Here is a 19,023-nt window from a genome sequence, read left to right on the forward strand (position 1 = left end):
ACTGTGAGAAAGAAAGTTTTTTTTTGTTTTTTGTTTTTTGTTTTTTTCTCTCAGACATAATTGCTTCTAGTGAGTAAGGATGGGAACAATAATGCTATAATCTCATAAAATTGCTATGATTATCTGTGAATTATTCTAGCATAAATCTTATATGACAAATGTTCCAATGACATATAGCATTATTTGTGAGTAGATACAGTTAAATGTAGAATGAAGTCTTCATTTGATGCTATAATTTTCACAACAAATCAAGTTAGGATTTTGTACTCCCATAAGATTTATGTTGAAACTAAACTCATAGTTGAACATTGTTAAGAGGTCTGACTTTTAGGTGTTGGCTAAGTTATTAAGATGCTGCCTTCCTGGATGGGACAAGAACTTTATAAAAGGGCTATTACGAAGTAGCCAGAGTTTCATTTTGTGATTTTGCTAAATGAACACACTGCCACAAGATGGCATGTTAGAAGCACAGATCAACTGCCAGCAGGCAGGGAAGCCTGGAACCAGTTGATACTGGATTTCCTAGTCTTCAGAACTCAGAAAACTTAATTCTTTCTTTATAAGTGACTCATTATCTGACATTGTGTGGTGATAAAAAGCACAGGCTAAAGCATTTGTAGTTTTGTAAAATTGCCCTCAGTATTGGTTTGAAATTTAACTTAGTTACTTAATTTCTTTTCCTGTTATTTAAGTCATTGAAAATTCATGTAGGGTCTAGCATAGAGCTGTCATCAAAACTAATATCTCATAAAAAGTAAAGCCAAAATATATTGAAATAGTTTTACTTAAATGTAATTCTCTGGATGTATAAATATACATATATTACATACATAGATATGCAACAACTAAATGAAATGAGAAATTTAATCCATTTATATAGAAGTTTCTATGTAGCACCGAGATCTGCCAATATTCAGGATGTCCTTCTGTTCCTTTCTACCTCTGTTTCCTGGACTAGGATTTGTGAGTCTAGAACAACATTCAAAATTTTTTGGTCTCTAGACCACACACCTAATTAAATTCCAATGTATATTAGTGAGAATCAATAGGGAGCATTAGTTCAAATTCAATCTGCACCCTACGTAAATGAGTACATTTCTTAATTACAGAAATTTAGGCCATTTTATTTTCCATTATAATTTATCTTTTTGCTTAATTTGGGGACAGATATTTCCTTTTGCTTATGGTTTATATTGTTAATAGCAAGATACATTCGTTTTGCAAGCAGAAGTAAACAAAAGCCAACAGAACTTTACAGTATCTCCGCCTTAAGTTTAACAGTAATTTGTCATTGAAAAGCTAATGCTTAAATCACGTTTTTTTTTTTTCCTATACAAGGATAACATTAAGAAATGAGTTTGGTTTATATTTCTGATTTTTTTTTTATGAACAGTCTTTCTTGGGGTAATTTTTAACTGTATCAAAAATTCTTTAAAAAACAAAGGCCATTCGATTTATTAAAAAATCAGTATAATTGTCTTTTCTCTTTTGCTTTGTTTATGTTTTTGACACCGAGTCTCACAGTGCAGTTCAGACTAACTTTCACCTCAGGGTCTCCCTCAGTCTCCAAAGTACTAAGATTGCCCATGCATTCCAGCATACCTAGCTTTTTAAAAACTGTTTTATTTTCTCTTTTGCACTGCTGGGAAGTCAGAGTCTACCTAATTTTACAAGAGTTGTAATATCTATTTATCTTGGCTAAAATTGGTAAACATTTCTATGTGAAAGATTGAGGTGTTACACCATGAAGAAAAACATCATTCTTCACTGAAAAAAAAAAAATGTGAATGCATTACTTAACAGATTTCTTTCACTCTGATTAACCTCACTTTACTCTTGCCAATAACCCTGTCAAACAAACCATACAGCAGAACCTGTGAGCTATGTTACCTAGAAAATTATGGGAATAACTTGCAAGTACCTCAATTAGCACATTCATGATGAAACATGAATACCAATAGCTGAAACAGAGTTCATATATCCCAATCATTCAACAATTACAAGATTATATATTGTTGTCCATGAATGAATGAAAGAGGTCGTCATTGTTACACTCAGTGTTTAACATAAAAAACAATTAAGGGGATACATTGAGATTCTCTTTAGATTCAAGGATTCCATTAGTTTCCCAAAGTTGCTCTGCCTCTTCTAGTATATGAGAAACAAGATAGACCAGTATTTCAATTCCACTCAGCAAGTCCTTTCTTAATAATATTAATAGCATAGTAGTGTAATTATTTGCAAAAGTGTAGATCCCAGGACCCGCCCCCCCCAGGGACTGGGGAAGTAAAAGGCATGCATGCCTTTGTATATAGATGAGACTTTTGCATGGTCATTGTAGGTGACACAAAGAAAGGTATCAATGAAAGAATTAAGATACAAACCCATTAGCTGAAATATAGAAATGTCCCCTTGATGTGGTCATGCTATAGAGAAAATAGTACAGTATAGAACAGATATCTGAAGATTTGCAAGTGGTAATTAAGGAGGAATACATAAAACAATGTAAAGTAAGACAAGCAAGAGTTATTTGACATTCCTGTTTTCTCAGATGGTAAAGCAATATGAATAGTTGTTTAGAGTTTAGGCGAACTGAATCATCAACTAAAGTGATTGTTGATTTGAATTGGAGGTTTGGAGGGATATAGGTGGGTTCTAAAAGCATTGCTTTATGATTTTGAAAAATGTAAATTCTTGTCTATGGCAGAACCAGTTTTATTTTAATAGCCTCAGCCAACTCTGATGATACTAAAGTGAACTACAGATGGGACAACAAGAAGACAAAGATCTCAAAGACTTGGTGATACCGAGGCTATTGTAAGGGCCTTTAAAATAGACTGTATGTTAATTAATCCATTTTACATTTCATGGGAATAATAATAAATGCTTTTGTTGCTTTTTAATTTTTTTAACAAAAACTACTAAGGAAAACCTAAGACAACAAAACTCAGTGATATTTGAGTGATAGAAAATATTCACTGTCTTACAGTTTCCAGGCTGCAGCAAAGAGAACGAGAACCCATTCAGAGTCCAGTATACAACCAAGGCTGAGAAAAAGATCTAAAAGGTAAGAGAGGACCAGTAGATAGAACTTTGAAGATTGGGTCCCAGTCAGGAAATTGACAGAGGACCATCTCTGCAGATGCTTGCCAGAAACTGCTCAAGTGGTCAACAGTGAACTAAGCAATTTTAAGAAAATGTATATTTTTATGTCTATGTAATAGGTATAATGTTTTATTTCCTAGATTAATATGTATCTATGACATACAAACCCTCAGCCTAATTTTAATTATGTTCTAAAATCTAAGTGCCAGTGATTGTATGTAAAGATTCCCTTCTTAAATACTTGTTTATTAAACATGTCATTTGAAATACGGTGTACAATCAATGTTAATAAATTTTTTAATAAAAAAAGAAAAAGACCAAGGAAGAACAGTTTGCATGTATTCCCTGACCTGACATAGGTGAACCATACTATACAAGGGTCGTACTTACGTTTGAAAACATATACACATTCTCAGAAATTTTTAACATAATTGGCCATCTTGAAAGGAGAAATGACTACTAATAAATTATTGACATGGTTTCCATAACCTTGAATGTTGAATCTTCCTTTTCTTTTGTGGAGGGGGAAAGTCAGTTGTGGGGTTGCTTTGACAGAGCCAGGGCTCTGTCCCTCAGTTGTTTTCCTCAAGGCTAGTATTCAACCACAATGTGCCCACAGCTCTGCTACTAGCTTTCTGGTTGTTAATTGGAGATAAGAGTTGAAAGAATTTTCTTTCCTGGGCTGACTTTGAATTGTGATCCATAGATTTCAGCTTCCTAAGTAGCTAAGTTTATAAGCATGATCTACCAGGGCATAATGAGTTTGTTATTCTTTTTCTTTGTTTCAATTCAGTGCTGAGGATCAAATTCAGGCCCTCACATATACTAGACAAATATGGTATCACTGAGTTACAACTTCAGCCTAAATATTGTACTATACGACTCCATATATAGACATTATTGCAAATGATATTAAGAATTTAGCATGGTAAATCATTTATCAGCATTCATTTAACATTGCAAATCACCGATTAGAATTTCCATTTAATAAGAGGAAATAAAGGTTAATATCCCAAAATTAATAAAGAATTAGTATACTTGTTGAAAAATCAAGATCATTACTGTCTTAACTAGAAAAATATATTTTCTGTGATTTCTTTTCCCTCTATTGGGCAATATAACAACATAACACTTGATACTTTGACAAGCAAACAAATTATTTTTTATCTTTTTTATTTTCTTTTTCTGGTTAGTTGTGGAGCTTGAACTCTGTCTCTGAACATTTCAGATCAATGCTAGAGCTCTACCACTTGAGCCACAGTGTCACTTCTTTTTTTTATCATTAAGCAGTTGCACAAAGCAGTTGCATTTTTTTTTTTTTTGCCAGTCCTGGGCTTGAGCTCAGGGCCTGAGCAATGTCCTTGGACTTTCTCAAGGCTAGAGCTCTACCACTTGAGCCTCAGCACCACTTCTGGCTTTTTTCTATGTATGTGGTACCGAGGAATTGAACCCGGGTCTTCATGCATGCTAGGCAAGCACTTTAACCACTAGGCCAAACTCCTGGCCCAGCAGTTGCATCTTAAAGAAGTTCATGAATATAATAAATCTTGATCAACATCATCTCTTTCAACTCCCATTTCTCTGAACCCACCCTTTCCCCCACTGTTCTTACTTTTGTATGATACATATTTAACTCTTGACCTCATGAAATTCATCCCTTGACAGTTTAACTGTAATACTGCACTCATATTTTATTCTGAAAGGCATTAAAATACTCAAAATCATTTGTAGTTTTATGAATTACATCACGCACATGGAAACATAGTGAGGAAAACTTACTTGTACAGTTAGGCAAAGCTCCAGACCATGTTCCATTAGCCGTACACTGCCGAACTGAAGAGCCAGAAAGAACATAGCCCTCCATGCAGGAATAAATGACTGAGCTGGAAAATGTGGTACCATCAACTCTGAAGACTTTCCCATTAGCAGTGGTACCTGGGTTACCACATTGCACAGCTACAAAATAAAATGTTTAAGATTCATTGGAAAAATAATGCAATTGGGAATCTAGTCACAAATTGGGAAGGACTAAATGTTGTTCTATTTTTCCCCCAAATTGCCCAAAGAAGCAATAAAACCCTCCAAATAAGCACTGAACACTCTTGTATATTTAGCTGAAATTCAAAATGATTTTATGTGGATTTTATTAATTACTGGTAAGCAAATCAAACTAACAACTACTTTAAGGATTGTTGATATTTGTTTCACTAAAAAAACATTACAAATTAATTTTTTGAAGCATATTGTCACTGGGTACTATGAAATATTTCAGAGTAATTACAAGAATCTCTTCTTGAAAAAAATTCAAAATGAATTTATGTGGATTTTATTAATTAATTACTGGTAAGCAAATCAAACTAACAAGTACTTTAAGGATTGTTGATATTTGTTTCACTAAAAAAACATTACTAATTATTTTTTGAAGCATATTGTCACTGGGTAATAGGAAACATTTCAGAGTAATTACAAGAATCTCTTCTTGAAATGTAATTCATGCAAAATTGGGAGATATATTTATAATAAGTTGCAACAAGATGTTTACTGCATTCATACTTTTGAAAGGGCAAATGTAAAATACACAATTTGAAAATTATAAATATATATGCATATTTTATATAACCATATGAATGATTTGCATCAAAACATCATCTCTATTTCTAGTCTAAGAATTCAAAATATAAACTGGGTAAAATTTAAGTAACTAACTAAAATTTAGTAATAGTAGTTATTACTAATAACTAATTTTCCATTATAATACTGAACTCAGGTGAAGAGATTTTTATCACTAGTCAACAAAGTAATATGATATATATGTATGTATTTATTTATGTATATATATATATACATACACACACATATTTTTGGTTGTTCATGGGGCTTGAACTCTGGGCCTGTGCACTGTTTCTGAGCTCTTCAGCTCAAAGCTACCACCCTACCTTGGAGCCACAGCACTACTTCTGGTTTACTGGTGATTAATTGGAGATAAGGATCTCAAGGTCTTTCTGTGCCCAGGCTGGCTTTCAACTGAGATCCTCAGATCTCAGCCTCCTGAGTAGCTAGGATTACAAGTGTGTGCCACCATGGCCAACAACGAAATAATATTTAGAGTTAGCAGTAGTAGCTTAAAAACAGAGAATGCTACTAACTTCACAACAATCAGAAAGGAATGATGAGTTGCAGGAAAAGAACAGGGCTAAGATTTGCCCTTCAACTCATAACACCAGTAACCACACGTCTATCTTCCACCATGAACTGATGTTCACCCATCAATGCATGAACATATTCATGAGACCAGAGGTCTCTGTTCCTAAAAACGATCTCACCTGTCATATTGAAGTGTGCTTTGCTTCACTAATTTCTGAGAGATTTCTCAATCCGACTTAGTTGCCTAAAAGGACACAATGTCAAAAAAGCACTCCTTTCATATAGATTATTCTGGAGATTACCTTTGCATTCTGGCTGTCTTCCAGTCCAACTGCCATTCGCTAAACATGTTCTTTCTTCTGAGCCGTGAAGGATGTAACCCGTATCACAAGCAAAACGCACGGTACTTTTAGTTCTGAAATCACTTTCCTGTCTAGAACCATGACCCGGAGTACCTGGATCACCACAGGTACCAGTAGCATCACCTATAATGCAGGAAATTCAAAATTAATTAATGTGTTCATTCACTAGTCAGGCTAATATTGTACTAGGTGTTTATTTTTTTGTGCACTGTGTTTTAACTTTATTTTGATAGAGTTGGAAAGTAATTTGCATTTCCTGTCAGATGCTAATCATCAAAAGAAAAGCAACAAATGGAAAAAAAATCTCTGCAGAGCACAGTGCCGCTTTCCTTTTCAGTGATATTTGGAGCCATTAAACACTTTACAGGTATTTGATTAGTGTTTCTAGACCTAGCTAATTACCAAGCTAATGGAAAATTTGTAACTGAGAGTAGTATGAATTCAAATGGCAATGCTCTAATCAAACTAATACTAAGATCCAGATTTAGTAATTCACCTTTTTCTTCTCTGAATTTCTTAATTACTGGCAAATTTGTTTTTTTTTTTCATTGTTGTTGACCCACATCAGTGGGGTGCCATTTCATGTAAATATAACACTATTGTGCCTCTAACCTAAAATTTCTCCCTTAATTTTTTTTAACAAGAAATATTGACTGACAATGAAGTACATTCTCTTCCTATTGGGAAAATATAAAACAAAATTAGAAACAAGCTGAAATGAAAAACTATACCTTTCCTCTTCATTAAGGGTTTGGTTCATATGTCTGCTTTCAACTTTTGCTTTTAGTTCTAGGGATTTTCTCACCTTTTACTCTTTCCCTTCATCATTTCTTTCTTTCTTTCTTTTTGCCAGTCCTGGGCTTGAGCTCAGGGCCTGAGCACTATCCTTGGACTTTCTCAAGGCTAGAGCTCTTCCACTTGAGCCTCAGCACCACTTCAGGCTTTTTTTTTTCTATGTATGTGGTACCAAGGAATCGAACCTGGGTCTTCGTGCATGCTAGGCAAGCACTTTAACCACTAGGCCAAACTCCCGGCCCCTCCCTTCATCATTTCTTAAACAATTGTAATCAAAATTTTCCAAGTGCCAGATAATGTTGGGGAGAATGTCAAGCATAAAAAAAAGTTCTTTCTAGATTCCATTTTGACATGTTTTATGTATTTAAAAATATTTACATCTCCTCTTTTTCTAATGATATATTAAAACCACACAAATATCTACATACACTTTTCTTCTTTCATTTACTAGCAGTATCTTAATTCCCTTGGAGAGGGAGGTATGTATAAGCAGTTATTTGAGAGTGAACTTATATGTGTTACTCAAAAATGATTGCTCTGTTCTCATCAAAATCAGCTTTAAGGACACATGAAAATGATTGTTCATAGAATGCTATGATTAAAACTGAAATCCTAAGCATCACTTCGTAGAGAGTAGTTAGTAGTTACAGGATTTAGAAACTAAAGAATCATTTTACAATGATTCACCTTGAAAGGAGAACTGATACAATAAGTTCTTGATATGGTTTCCATAAAAATAGAATAAAACTGTGAGTGGATAATCTACACACTTGAAGAGATAAAATCATTACAAATTTTACGTGACCAGTGGACTTTGTTAGTAAAAGCTATATCAAAAACAAAATTAAAAGCTCCCAAATAGTAGCTCAAGTAAGAAAGCACAAGGGTGAGTCTCTAGGTTCAATTTCTAGAAACTGAAAAAAAAAACACTTGAAAAAAATTATTGGTATGTAATAAAATAGAATAACTTCTTCCTATTTTGGTTTTAGTATTTTGTAGGCAAGATTACTCTCACAGGATAGCATTGTAAAACCCATTAGTGATTTACATTGAGCTGAACATGGCTCAAAACATGCACATTCAAAATGAAAATTCAGAATTCACTTGTATCTGAATTAATATTACCTTCAATTATTATAGTAAATTCAGAAACAGGGTTTCAGTGTTCCTGGTGAATTATTTAATTTGTTCATATATATATGTATATATATACATATATATATGAAGTCTTCATAATGGAATACCCCACACACACTGTGCTAATTCCAAAGTGGTACCTGAACAATGAGGTTGTGATCCACTCCAGTGGCCATTTAACTGGCAAGTCCTTGATGATTGGCCTAGGAGAGAACGCTTTCCTGTGCAGGAGTAGTGCACAGTTGCCCCAAATGTATACTTCTCGCCAGACAAGACTGCATTAGGAGGAACCCCAGGCTGTCCACAGTCAATCACTACAATACATAATTATTGAATATAAAATTCTTTTATATCTCCTATCGAACAACCTGAACCAACAGGCTGCTAAAAGAATTCAGAAGTACATTTTTTGCTCAAACATCTAAGTCATTCAAAACTTAGCACATCTTACCTCTATGAAAAAAGGCTTTAAAATATATCATAGTATTTATAGGACCATTTGGGCTCCTCAAATTAGAATTAATGGAGATATTTAATCAGCCTACTTTTCTTGAGAAGTTAAACAGAACTTAAACTATAAGTATGAAGTAGTTTGTGAGAGAAGGAAGTGGATAAGCATTCACATGATTACAGTATGTCTCTGGGGCACGTGCACATGTGCACCCATATCTAGGCGCCTGACCAAGAATGCATAGATAGAACAAGGTGTATGGTAGATTGGAGAAGTAAGCCATTTGGATCCAATGTAAAGCTACACAGAAATCACAAGGTAAGGATTTTGAGAGTAAAGAAGATGGTGCAAAGGTGCATCTATGACTCACAATGGAACTGAAAAATAGAATCATTTAATTGCCCACGTTTCATACTAAGTAAATATTTGTTCATTTGTCACGTAAGACACTGCTAGACATAGCAAAACAGAAGGCCAAAGAATGTACATTTTTTATAAGATAAAAGTGATTTGGGAAACTAATGAGTGCGCCCTATTAGCCAGACTTAAGAAAAGGTATTGTGCCATATATTTCTACAGTCCAGTTGAAAATTACTGAAGGGTCCATAAATGTAATAGAATCTTTAAGCACTTAGTACACAACAGGGAATAATACAAGAAGTAAAAGAATAAAATCTATAAGAGCTAAGTAATAGCAAGAAGCTTTAGGTTCACATATCCCATAAATCATTTTTACCTCTAATGCTATAGCTAAAAAAAAATCAATTAAGTGAAATCAAACAGTCTATTAAAGGAAAGCAATTAAATTCTAGCCATCACGCCAAGTTGCCAAGTGATTTATGGAAAATCTGCAATTCTATGAATATGCTGAAAAAATTTATTTCTTTGTAATACATGTATGTGATCACACATTTTACTTCATGAATATAAAAGAAATGCCTTGTAATAAATCATGATTATAATATAATTTTGTAAGTTAGCAACATAATATTAATTTCCATAAAGTTACCTTGATAATAATTTGTTGATACACTAAACTCTCATTCTAGTTTTCCTATTCTGTATCATGTCCAAGCCTTACCATTCCTTTCAGTTTGAGACATACCAGTTGACTGAATTTTCTAGGGATATATATTTTTGTTAAGTTATTCTGAATTGATTCTTCTAAATTAATTTTCAGTAAAATAAATTAGTTTTATCTCTGCTAAATTATTTTTCTCATTCAGCACTGACACAAGCATATGTATTAACATTGTTATTATTTTTTTTTTGCCAGTCCTGGGCTTGAGCTCAGGGCCTGAGCACTGTCCTTGGACTTTCTCAAGGCTAGAGCTCTACCACTTGAGCCTCAGCACCACTTCTGGCTTTTTTTCTATGTATGTGGTACCAAGGAATCGAACCCGGGTCTTCATGCATGCTAGGCAAGCACTTTAACCACTAGGCCAAACTCCTGGTCCCATGTATTAACATTATTATACTAAATATTTCTTTGAATGCAATACACTCTTAAGATCAGTAAACTTAAAATAACATATTTCTTTATATTTCCAACTCTTCATAAGCTTTGAAGGCTGCTCCTATTAAGACTAATTAACTTTGAAATATATTAGCACAAAATAAACAGGATTTCCATCTTTAGAGATAATAGTGCAATATGAATGACAATTACTGTCATTGTTTACTAAAGCTAACTATAAAAAACTGGAGAAAATTTAATGCATATATGTATGCATTTTTTTTTTTTGCCAGTCCTGGGCTTGAACTCAGGGCCTGAGCACTGTCCTTGGACTTTCTCAAGGCGAGAGCTCTACCACTTGAGCCTCAGCACCACTTCCGGCTTTTTTCTATGTATGTGGTACCGAGGAATCGAACCCGGGTCTTCGTGCATGCTAGGCAAGCACTTTAACCACTAGGCCAAACTCCCGGCCCATGTATGCATTTTATAAAGGCAATGAACCTACACATTGCTTCCCTAGCCTAATCTCAAAGAACAATTCATATTATCTACTTACTGATGCATTCTGGTAAAGGTTTGTCCCATTGTCCATTTGGTTGACATATCAAAACTGATGATCCAAATAAAAAATATCCAGGATTGCAGTCGTAGAAAACCACAGTGCCATAGGTGAAATTTCCATGTTCTATTTTGCTTTCTCGTTTGGAATTGGCTGGAATTCCCGGGTCAGAACAATTGACCACTAAAGAGAAACAAACTTTTATCTCTATTTCTTCTTTTTACTAATATACACATATTTCTAAGAGAAGATGAGTTTTATGAAACCCAATTTTCTTAAAATTTAAATTTTCAAACTAAATTCAATCATCAATCCATGAGCTCTCTAGAAAGGAATTCGTGTTACAAAAGAAATATACATGAAAGGAAAAGTAACAATATTTTAACAAGAGCAGCCCCATGAAATTATATTGTCACAGAATTTCAAATGACTATTTTTTGGGGTATCTGGAGCCACTCGGACCTTGAACTCAGAACCTTGAGTCTTTCTCTGATCTTTCACTCATGGCTACCACAGTACTCAACCATTGGAGTCATATCACCAGTCTAAGAAGGACATCTATTAAGCAAATGGGGACTGCGTGTGGGGGAACATGTGGAAAGATGATTTTCCCCACTTTTTTTATAAATGTCACTTCAACATGTCCATATATGCATACAATGTTTTTTGAGTAGAATCATCTTCCTCATTATTCTCCCTCATCATCTCTACAAGCTTCATTGTTCCATTTCCATCCTTACACATAAAGTGTTTAGACCATAGGCACACTCTTTCACCCTGTCCTTTCATCTTCAACTCCCACTCTTGTCTACACACATCACAAAATTTATTCTGTCCTATGTTCCTGTCGGCCATTGTATTTTATTACATGCAAGTTGTTCAACAGGATTTCACCCTGGAATTTCACACATGTCCTCACACTTGATCAGATGGAGCCCTTGGTTTCTCTCCTTTTTTCATCACTACTATCCTTTTATATTAATCTTGAAGCAAACCTTCAGCTACAACAGATTTCATATGCCTTTTACATGGAGTCAGAAATTGGTAAAAATACAATAATATTTAGCAAAAATAAAGCCTACCCATGTGACTTTTAAAAATAAAATTTAACAGTTTCGGAAACAGAAGCATCAATAATGAGATGGCAGCAATATTAAAGTGTTTTGGGGGGCATGTTAGTGTAAAACTTCCAAGTATCCTGTCCAGTCTGTTTCTAAAAGTGTTGTCTTTATTCACATAGATATGTGAATACCATGACCCAAGGAGATTCAATTCTTTACCTTTGCACACAGGTGGAGGATGACTCCATTGTCTGTTTGCTTGGCATTGGGCTTTTGTTGGTCCTTGCATAAGATACCCAGTGTTGCAAGAGAATGTGACCACATCATTAAAGTTGAAACCATTTCCACTTGTCCTTCCATAAATTGGACTTCCAGGATGACCACAGCTTACAGCTAATATTATTGGGAGTAGGGATAAAACAGAATACTCAATTACCAACTAGGATATGATAATTATATGTAATATTCTACAAAACAAACTAGAAAGACCACCTCACATTGGAGTGTGAGTGTGTGGGGGGTGCGTGTGTGTGTGTGTGTGTGTGTGTGTGTGTGTGTGTAATAACAAACTGGAAGATGTAATAAAAAGAAATAAAAATAGGAATATACTGAAAAATAGCCATTTAAAATTTTGGTAATTGTATTTAAGAGACACATACTTGCTTGATGTTTCATGGTATCAGCTTATTCTCTACTTTTTGTTTCAAGAAATTAACACAAAAGTTAAAAGAAATGAATTTCCTGTTAATCTGGAGTAAGGAACCAAATTGAAGCCATTTTCCTTTGCTTCTTAAATCTCAGGACTAAAAGTACTTACAGACACTTAATTTTGAAATAGGTCTTGGAATTAGGTGGGCAATCAATGTTTGGAAATTATAGATTGATAACCAGAAGTGAGCTTGAAGATCATTTTATATGATACTTAACATTGACAAGTGAAGATGGTGCATGATACTGTAGAATTCTTATTAATGTTTTGAGATTTCCATATTAGCATTAATCAAAGTATTACATCTTACTGGTTTATATTCTTTACCATTGATGTTTGATTATTTCACAAAATTTTGCTTAGAAACAATGTTCTCAGATGAATTAGTTAACTCCTTTTTAATGTTATAATTCTGCTATAAATTTTATGAAGAGTTGGCATTCCCCAACTGTGTTTCTGTGAACTGTATTATTACATTACCTCACATTGTTAATCAGTTTCAGTAACAAGGCTTCATAATCGGGCACAGTGAAAGACCACAGTCAATTTCAATACTTTCCAAATATCCTGTGCACAATTATTTCTCAGCCGCACTGTTAATGTCTGCCTACTTACCTACTCATTTGGGATTTTAACTGCATCTAATTCTTGTTTAAAATTATCAATAATAAGACTAGCTTTACCCTGATGGTCAATTTTCACTGATAGTCTCAATTATTCAATAAGAAAAACAGTGACTTAAGTTAGTTTTGCATGAAAATAAATGCAAAGCAAAATATGTAGTACCCATGCTGGCAGAAGAAATTATCAGACTTATTCTTGAAATAATCAACTCTTCCATAATGTATGCCTTTGTGTCTCCATGTAGGCAGGTTATGATTATGATGCCTTAGAAGAATGCTTTTAAACATTACCTATATGTTCCATTATTCAATTATCTCAAAATGCAAAAGTATTAATTTATAAATTAAATTCTAATAAATTTCTGATGAATTTATAAGTTGAATCAGTCATAGAATAAAATGAAATGTTTCCTGTGAACCCACATGAAAGTATCAAGCCGGGTACCTGAGGCTCTATGCTGTTATATTAGCTAATCAGGAGGCTAAGATCCAAGGATCATGGTGCAAAGCCAGCCAGGCAGGGAAGTCTGTGAGATCTTTGTCTCAAATTAAGCAGCATAGAAGCCAAAAGTGAAGCAGTAACTCAAGTGGTAGAATACTAGACTGAACACAAAAGCTCAGAAACAGTACCCAGACACTGTTAGGACCAGCACACAAATACACACACACTCCCCCCCCCTCTCTCTCTCTCTCTCTCTCTCTCTCTCGGTATCACATGTTGTTTAAGTTTTGAAAATCTCTATTATTCTTCTATTAAATTGTAAATGTTTGTATGTTATTTATTATAAATTATTAAATGCTTTAAATGTCAGTAGAGATATGTAGTTAGATGAAAAATACATGGATATCTGATTAAAGTCCAAAATAAGGTAAATTGTGATCTGATAATGCAGTAGAGTATGAAAATTTATTATATTTAGCATTGTTCAACATTATTATTTTGAGCTACAATGATCATACTATATACACTTGCATAGAGCCTGAATATTTGACTATTTTGCCAAAGCCCATAAGAGCCTAAGTTTTCAAAATTTTCATTCTAGACAGTATGACTGGCACATTCATGTTGCCCCACATGATCTGGCTTGCAACAGGTGCTATGACAATAAAAGTTCTTAGTTCTCATTGAAGGTACAGAAGGATTGGGACTGGAAATTATCCATGCACAAGAGGGTTGCCAGAGGTCCATATAATACAAGTGAAAAATGTCAAAGCCCACTCCCCAGTGAGATTCTCACTAAGTGCCAAAAGTCCTTTACTTGGTCAGTTGAGATAGTATTTTGAACTCTGAGCAAGTGCTGGGAGTGTATCCCAGTGGTACTTGTGCAAATATTTGCCAAAGCACTAATCAGATTTCATAGACCATCAGAAAATACTGGCCCACAAAATGCTGTGTATAGAAGAGCCTTTTACTATTATAGGAACTCAGGGAGACACAGAATAGGTATGATTTAAAAGCCACAGTATATTTAATCGTGATATATTTAAGAATATCTTGAATTTGGGGGCTAAAAGGAGCCATATCTCTCAAACTTTTAACTGCTTATTTCTTTTCTGAACAAATTAGTCTGGAGCAAGGGAACATGATTTCTATTAACTCCCATTATCAATAGGGCTGCAATGAGAACTTATGCAATGGTTCATCATAGATGATGAGTTATTTTATACTTTTAATTTGTCAGAATATGATGTAATAGCTACAGCATACATTTAAAACATTTTTTAATTTTATTTTATTCAGATATGATGTACAGAGTGATTACAGGTAGTAAGCACATTACTTCTTGAACATTTTTACCCTTTCTCATGTTTTACTCCTACTTTTCCCTCCCCATGCTCCTAAAAAGAATATTTATCACAAGAATTTTCTCCCAAAGATAAAGCTTTGTAGGATCACAACAGAAGATTTTTAATGACATTTCATTGTGGTCTAAAAATATTTAAATCCATATATCCAAAATTGCAAATTTACCGTCTATATATAAATATGACTCATAAATATATTGTACATATATTGTTATATATATGAGAAATTGAGGAGGTAAATTTAAAGTTTGTCACTTTTCAAAAGAATAATTAGTCTGTTTGTTAAATCTTTCCTAAATGCCACCAAATAATTCTGTTTGGTATAGAATATCACTAATCCAGGATGACCTTAAGCTTGTAGTATTCCTGTTTCTGCTTCTCAAGTGTTGAGGCTGCAAACAAACTTCTATGCTTATTTTTTAGCTTTATAAAAATTCTAAACTAGCCAGGCATTTGTGGCTCATACCTGAAATCCTAGCTACTCAGGAGGCGGAGGTCTGAGGATCACTGCTAAAAGCCAGCCCAGGCACAAAAGAAACACTTATTTCCAATCAACCACCAGAAAAACAGAAGTGGCTCTGTGGCTCAAGGAGTAAAGCACTAGCTTTGAGCTGAAGAGCTCAGGGACAGATCACAGAACCATAGTACAACTCCCACAACCCTCTTCCCACCCCCCACACATCACAAAAAGAAAAAAAAAGGAAAAAAAAAGAAAATAAATTATAAACAAAATTTATAAACTTTTCTTTAATTATCCCGTGTACTCTATAGGCAAGAGGACATACCCCACTTTAAAGGCTATTGCATAAAAGTATAAAAGGGTAGGTTTTGAAAATTTATTTTGTACTGTTGGCTACTTATATAAATTATTTATGTAGCTAAAGAAAATGAATATTGTTTGCTTTAATACAAAACTTTTCTAATTTATTTTTCCATGCTTACTTACGCACACAGGATGGGAGCTGGCCAGACCAATTATGATCCTGTTGGCAGATTCTCACTGAAGAACCAATCAATCGAAAACCAGGATTACATTGGTATACAACGGTATCTCTGTATCCATAATTTTCCCCAATGACTTGACCATTCACAATGAGCTCTGGAATTCCACAGTGACCCGCTGAAGCAGATTATAAAGTAATAGTGAGTTACTTCTTTGGAATTTTTGAAGTCTATTAAAATATATAAACCATAAATCTCACATCGTTACATGACATGAAAGTATCAAATATTTAACAAAACACCAAGTGCTTGAAAATGATCCATTTTGAGTGACATGAATCTTAAAGAAAACATAAAATATTTAAGTCTATACGAACAAAAACATGGCATCAAAATTTTAAAAGTACAGATGTAGCAGTGCTTGTAAAAAATGTACAGGTTTAAGTGTTCACATTATAGGGAAGATTAAATGATAACCAGATAAAAAATGATAGATTATAAATGGACTGAAATCTAAGCTATAGAAGCATAAAGAAGCAAAATAAGGAAAATGAAATTAAGAAACTGAATTGAACAAACTGAAAAGAATATATAAGATAACTACAGAAATTAAAAAGTAAACAAAATATATAACACAATACAACTATTTATATATGAAAATTTCAAGCTAATTTAATAATCTGTATTTGAAACAAGTATAAAGAAAAACAATGTAAAATCATTAAGAGGTATATTCGATTGTTTAGTATTATATTGACACATAATGAATTTATTTAGTGTCTTTCATCTTACATAGTTGTCTTTCAAAATATTCAAATTTGATCTCATAAAAAGACTATTATTAATGGGTTTTTAATTATGCCCATTAAAAATGTTGTGAAGACACAAAAAATAACTAAAAGAATTTTTATCCATATTTATAACTGGAACCTTTCAAATAATTATTGCTAAAAACTATCACCCTAAACCCAACAAACCATTCACTAAATGGGCAAAGGAACTAAAGAGAGACTTAACAAAAGAAAGGTTAAAATGGCATAAAAGCATATGAGAAAATGTTCATCATCCATGGTCATAAAGGAAATACAAACAAAAACAACCCTTAGATACCTCCTTACCCAATAAGAATGGCCAAGATTTTGAACTCAGACAATGACAGATGCTGGTGGGATTGTAAGCAATTTCAGCCACTCTGGAAAGCAGTGTGGAGGTTTCTTAAAGAACTGAAAATTGACCTTCCCTACGATCCTGCCATACCACTCCTGGGCATCTATCCTGAGCATCATGACCCAAGATATGATAAGGACACCTGCCCATCTATTCATCTTTGCACTATTCACAATAGCCAGGCGATGGAAAAAATCCAGATGTCCTGTCTGCAGGATGAATGGATACATAAAATGTGGCACACACACACACACACACAAACACACACACACACACACACACACACACACACACACACACACACACACACACAGTGGAATTCTACAGAGCCAATAGACAAGATAAAATAACGGCATTTTCAGGGAAGTGGATGACTAATCATGTTGAGTGAAACAAGTCAAGACTAAAAGAACAAAAGGTGCATGGTATCTTTAATATGTGCTACTAGATACAAACAGTACAAGAGCTAGGACTCAATATTTGTGTACCCAATGCTATGGACATGGTACTGGAAATATAAACACAACTACATAGACATAAAAATGTATGTCTCTATAGAAATAATTTTTATTACATAGATTAATATGTATCTATGACATACAAACCCTCAGCCTAATTTTATTTGTGTTTTAAAATTTAAATGCCAGTGATTGTATACAGAGATTCCCTTCTTGAATACTTGTTTGTTAAATATATCATGTGAAATATGATGTAAAAATCAATGTTAATAAATTATTTAATAAAAAAAACCTAAAAAAGTTATTATCAGAACAATATATAATTTCAGGTGTTTTGTACTACATGTTATATTCTTAAATAATAAGTTCTTAGAAAATGTCATGCAAATCTTATTACCCTTTTCACAAGTAGAATCTTAAAATTAGTACAGAAACAAATCCCTATAGGCAAATTAACAAATCATTAGAATACTTTTTATTATTACCTAACTCAACAGATTCTGTCATATCTTAAATTTATTTCCCCCCAAAAGACATGTCACACACTATTTTCTTAGTATTAAATGTTTCTTGTAGTCTTACAAAATGTAGTGTACATTTTTCAATTATAAGTAGAAGTTAGATAAAAAGATTGAACTACTTTAACAATTTAGGATATTGAATAGCATATGATAAGGAACTAAAAGAATTCTAATGAAATGAAATGAAAAGAACCTGTAAAAATTCAGTTAATTTTTCTAATTTCAAATGAAAAGTAGTTTTGCATACAGTACTCAGATATAAAACAAAAGGAGATAAATATATTAAATGAGACATTAATATTCTTCAGTCAAGTCCATTAAATTAACAGGTAGGAGAATAAGATGATTAACTTGAGGATATGAGGAATATACAAAAGATTGTAGATTGATAAAGATAGGTAGATAGTAGATATATAGATAGATGGATATCTATATCTCTACCTATATAGGTCACTAGAGGAAATCCAGCCAGGAAACCAAGAACATGAGATTGGAAGATAGTCCACTTTAAGAGAATTTGGTTTGCAACAATCTATATCTATACATAAAGGAATATGGGTTTTGTGAGACTTTAAAAAATCATCCTTTGTTTAATTTAGATTGATTACTTGATTTTTGCTGTTTCCTTTCTTTTTCTTTTCCTTTGTCTCATATATCTTACTAGTAACCTATGACTCTCATGTTATCTACTTATATATAACTTCTCAAATCCCTGACAACTTTTTTT

General features: G+C 33.4%; 1 protein-coding gene across 3 annotated transcripts in view; it reads right to left on the bottom strand.

Moving 5' to 3' along the window:
• Csmd3 (CUB and Sushi multiple domains 3) overlaps nt 1-19,023 on the bottom strand; it is an 842,017-nt gene that overhangs the window by 41,340 nt on the left and 781,654 nt on the right. For all 3 annotated transcript variants that reach the window (XM_090339296.1, XM_090339294.1, XM_090339297.1), the window contains 6 exons: nt 16,155-16,328; nt 12,290-12,463; nt 11,007-11,192; nt 8,684-8,857; nt 6,552-6,734; nt 4,885-5,061 (listed from right to left, as the gene is read on the bottom strand). In XM_090339296.1, the coding sequence (XP_090195422.1) occupies nt 4,885-5,061; nt 6,552-6,734; nt 8,684-8,857; nt 11,007-11,192; nt 12,290-12,463; nt 16,155-16,328 (1,068 nt within the window). The remainder of the gene's footprint in view (nt 1-4,884; nt 5,062-6,551; nt 6,735-8,683; nt 8,858-11,006; nt 11,193-12,289; nt 12,464-16,154; nt 16,329-19,023) is intronic.

Source organism: Megascapheus bottae, chromosome 9 (genome assembly GCF_031878675.1).
Source record: "Megascapheus bottae isolate mThoBot1 chromosome 9, mThoBot2.hap1, whole genome shotgun sequence".
NCBI lineage: Eukaryota > Metazoa > Chordata > Mammalia > Rodentia > Geomyidae > Megascapheus > Megascapheus bottae.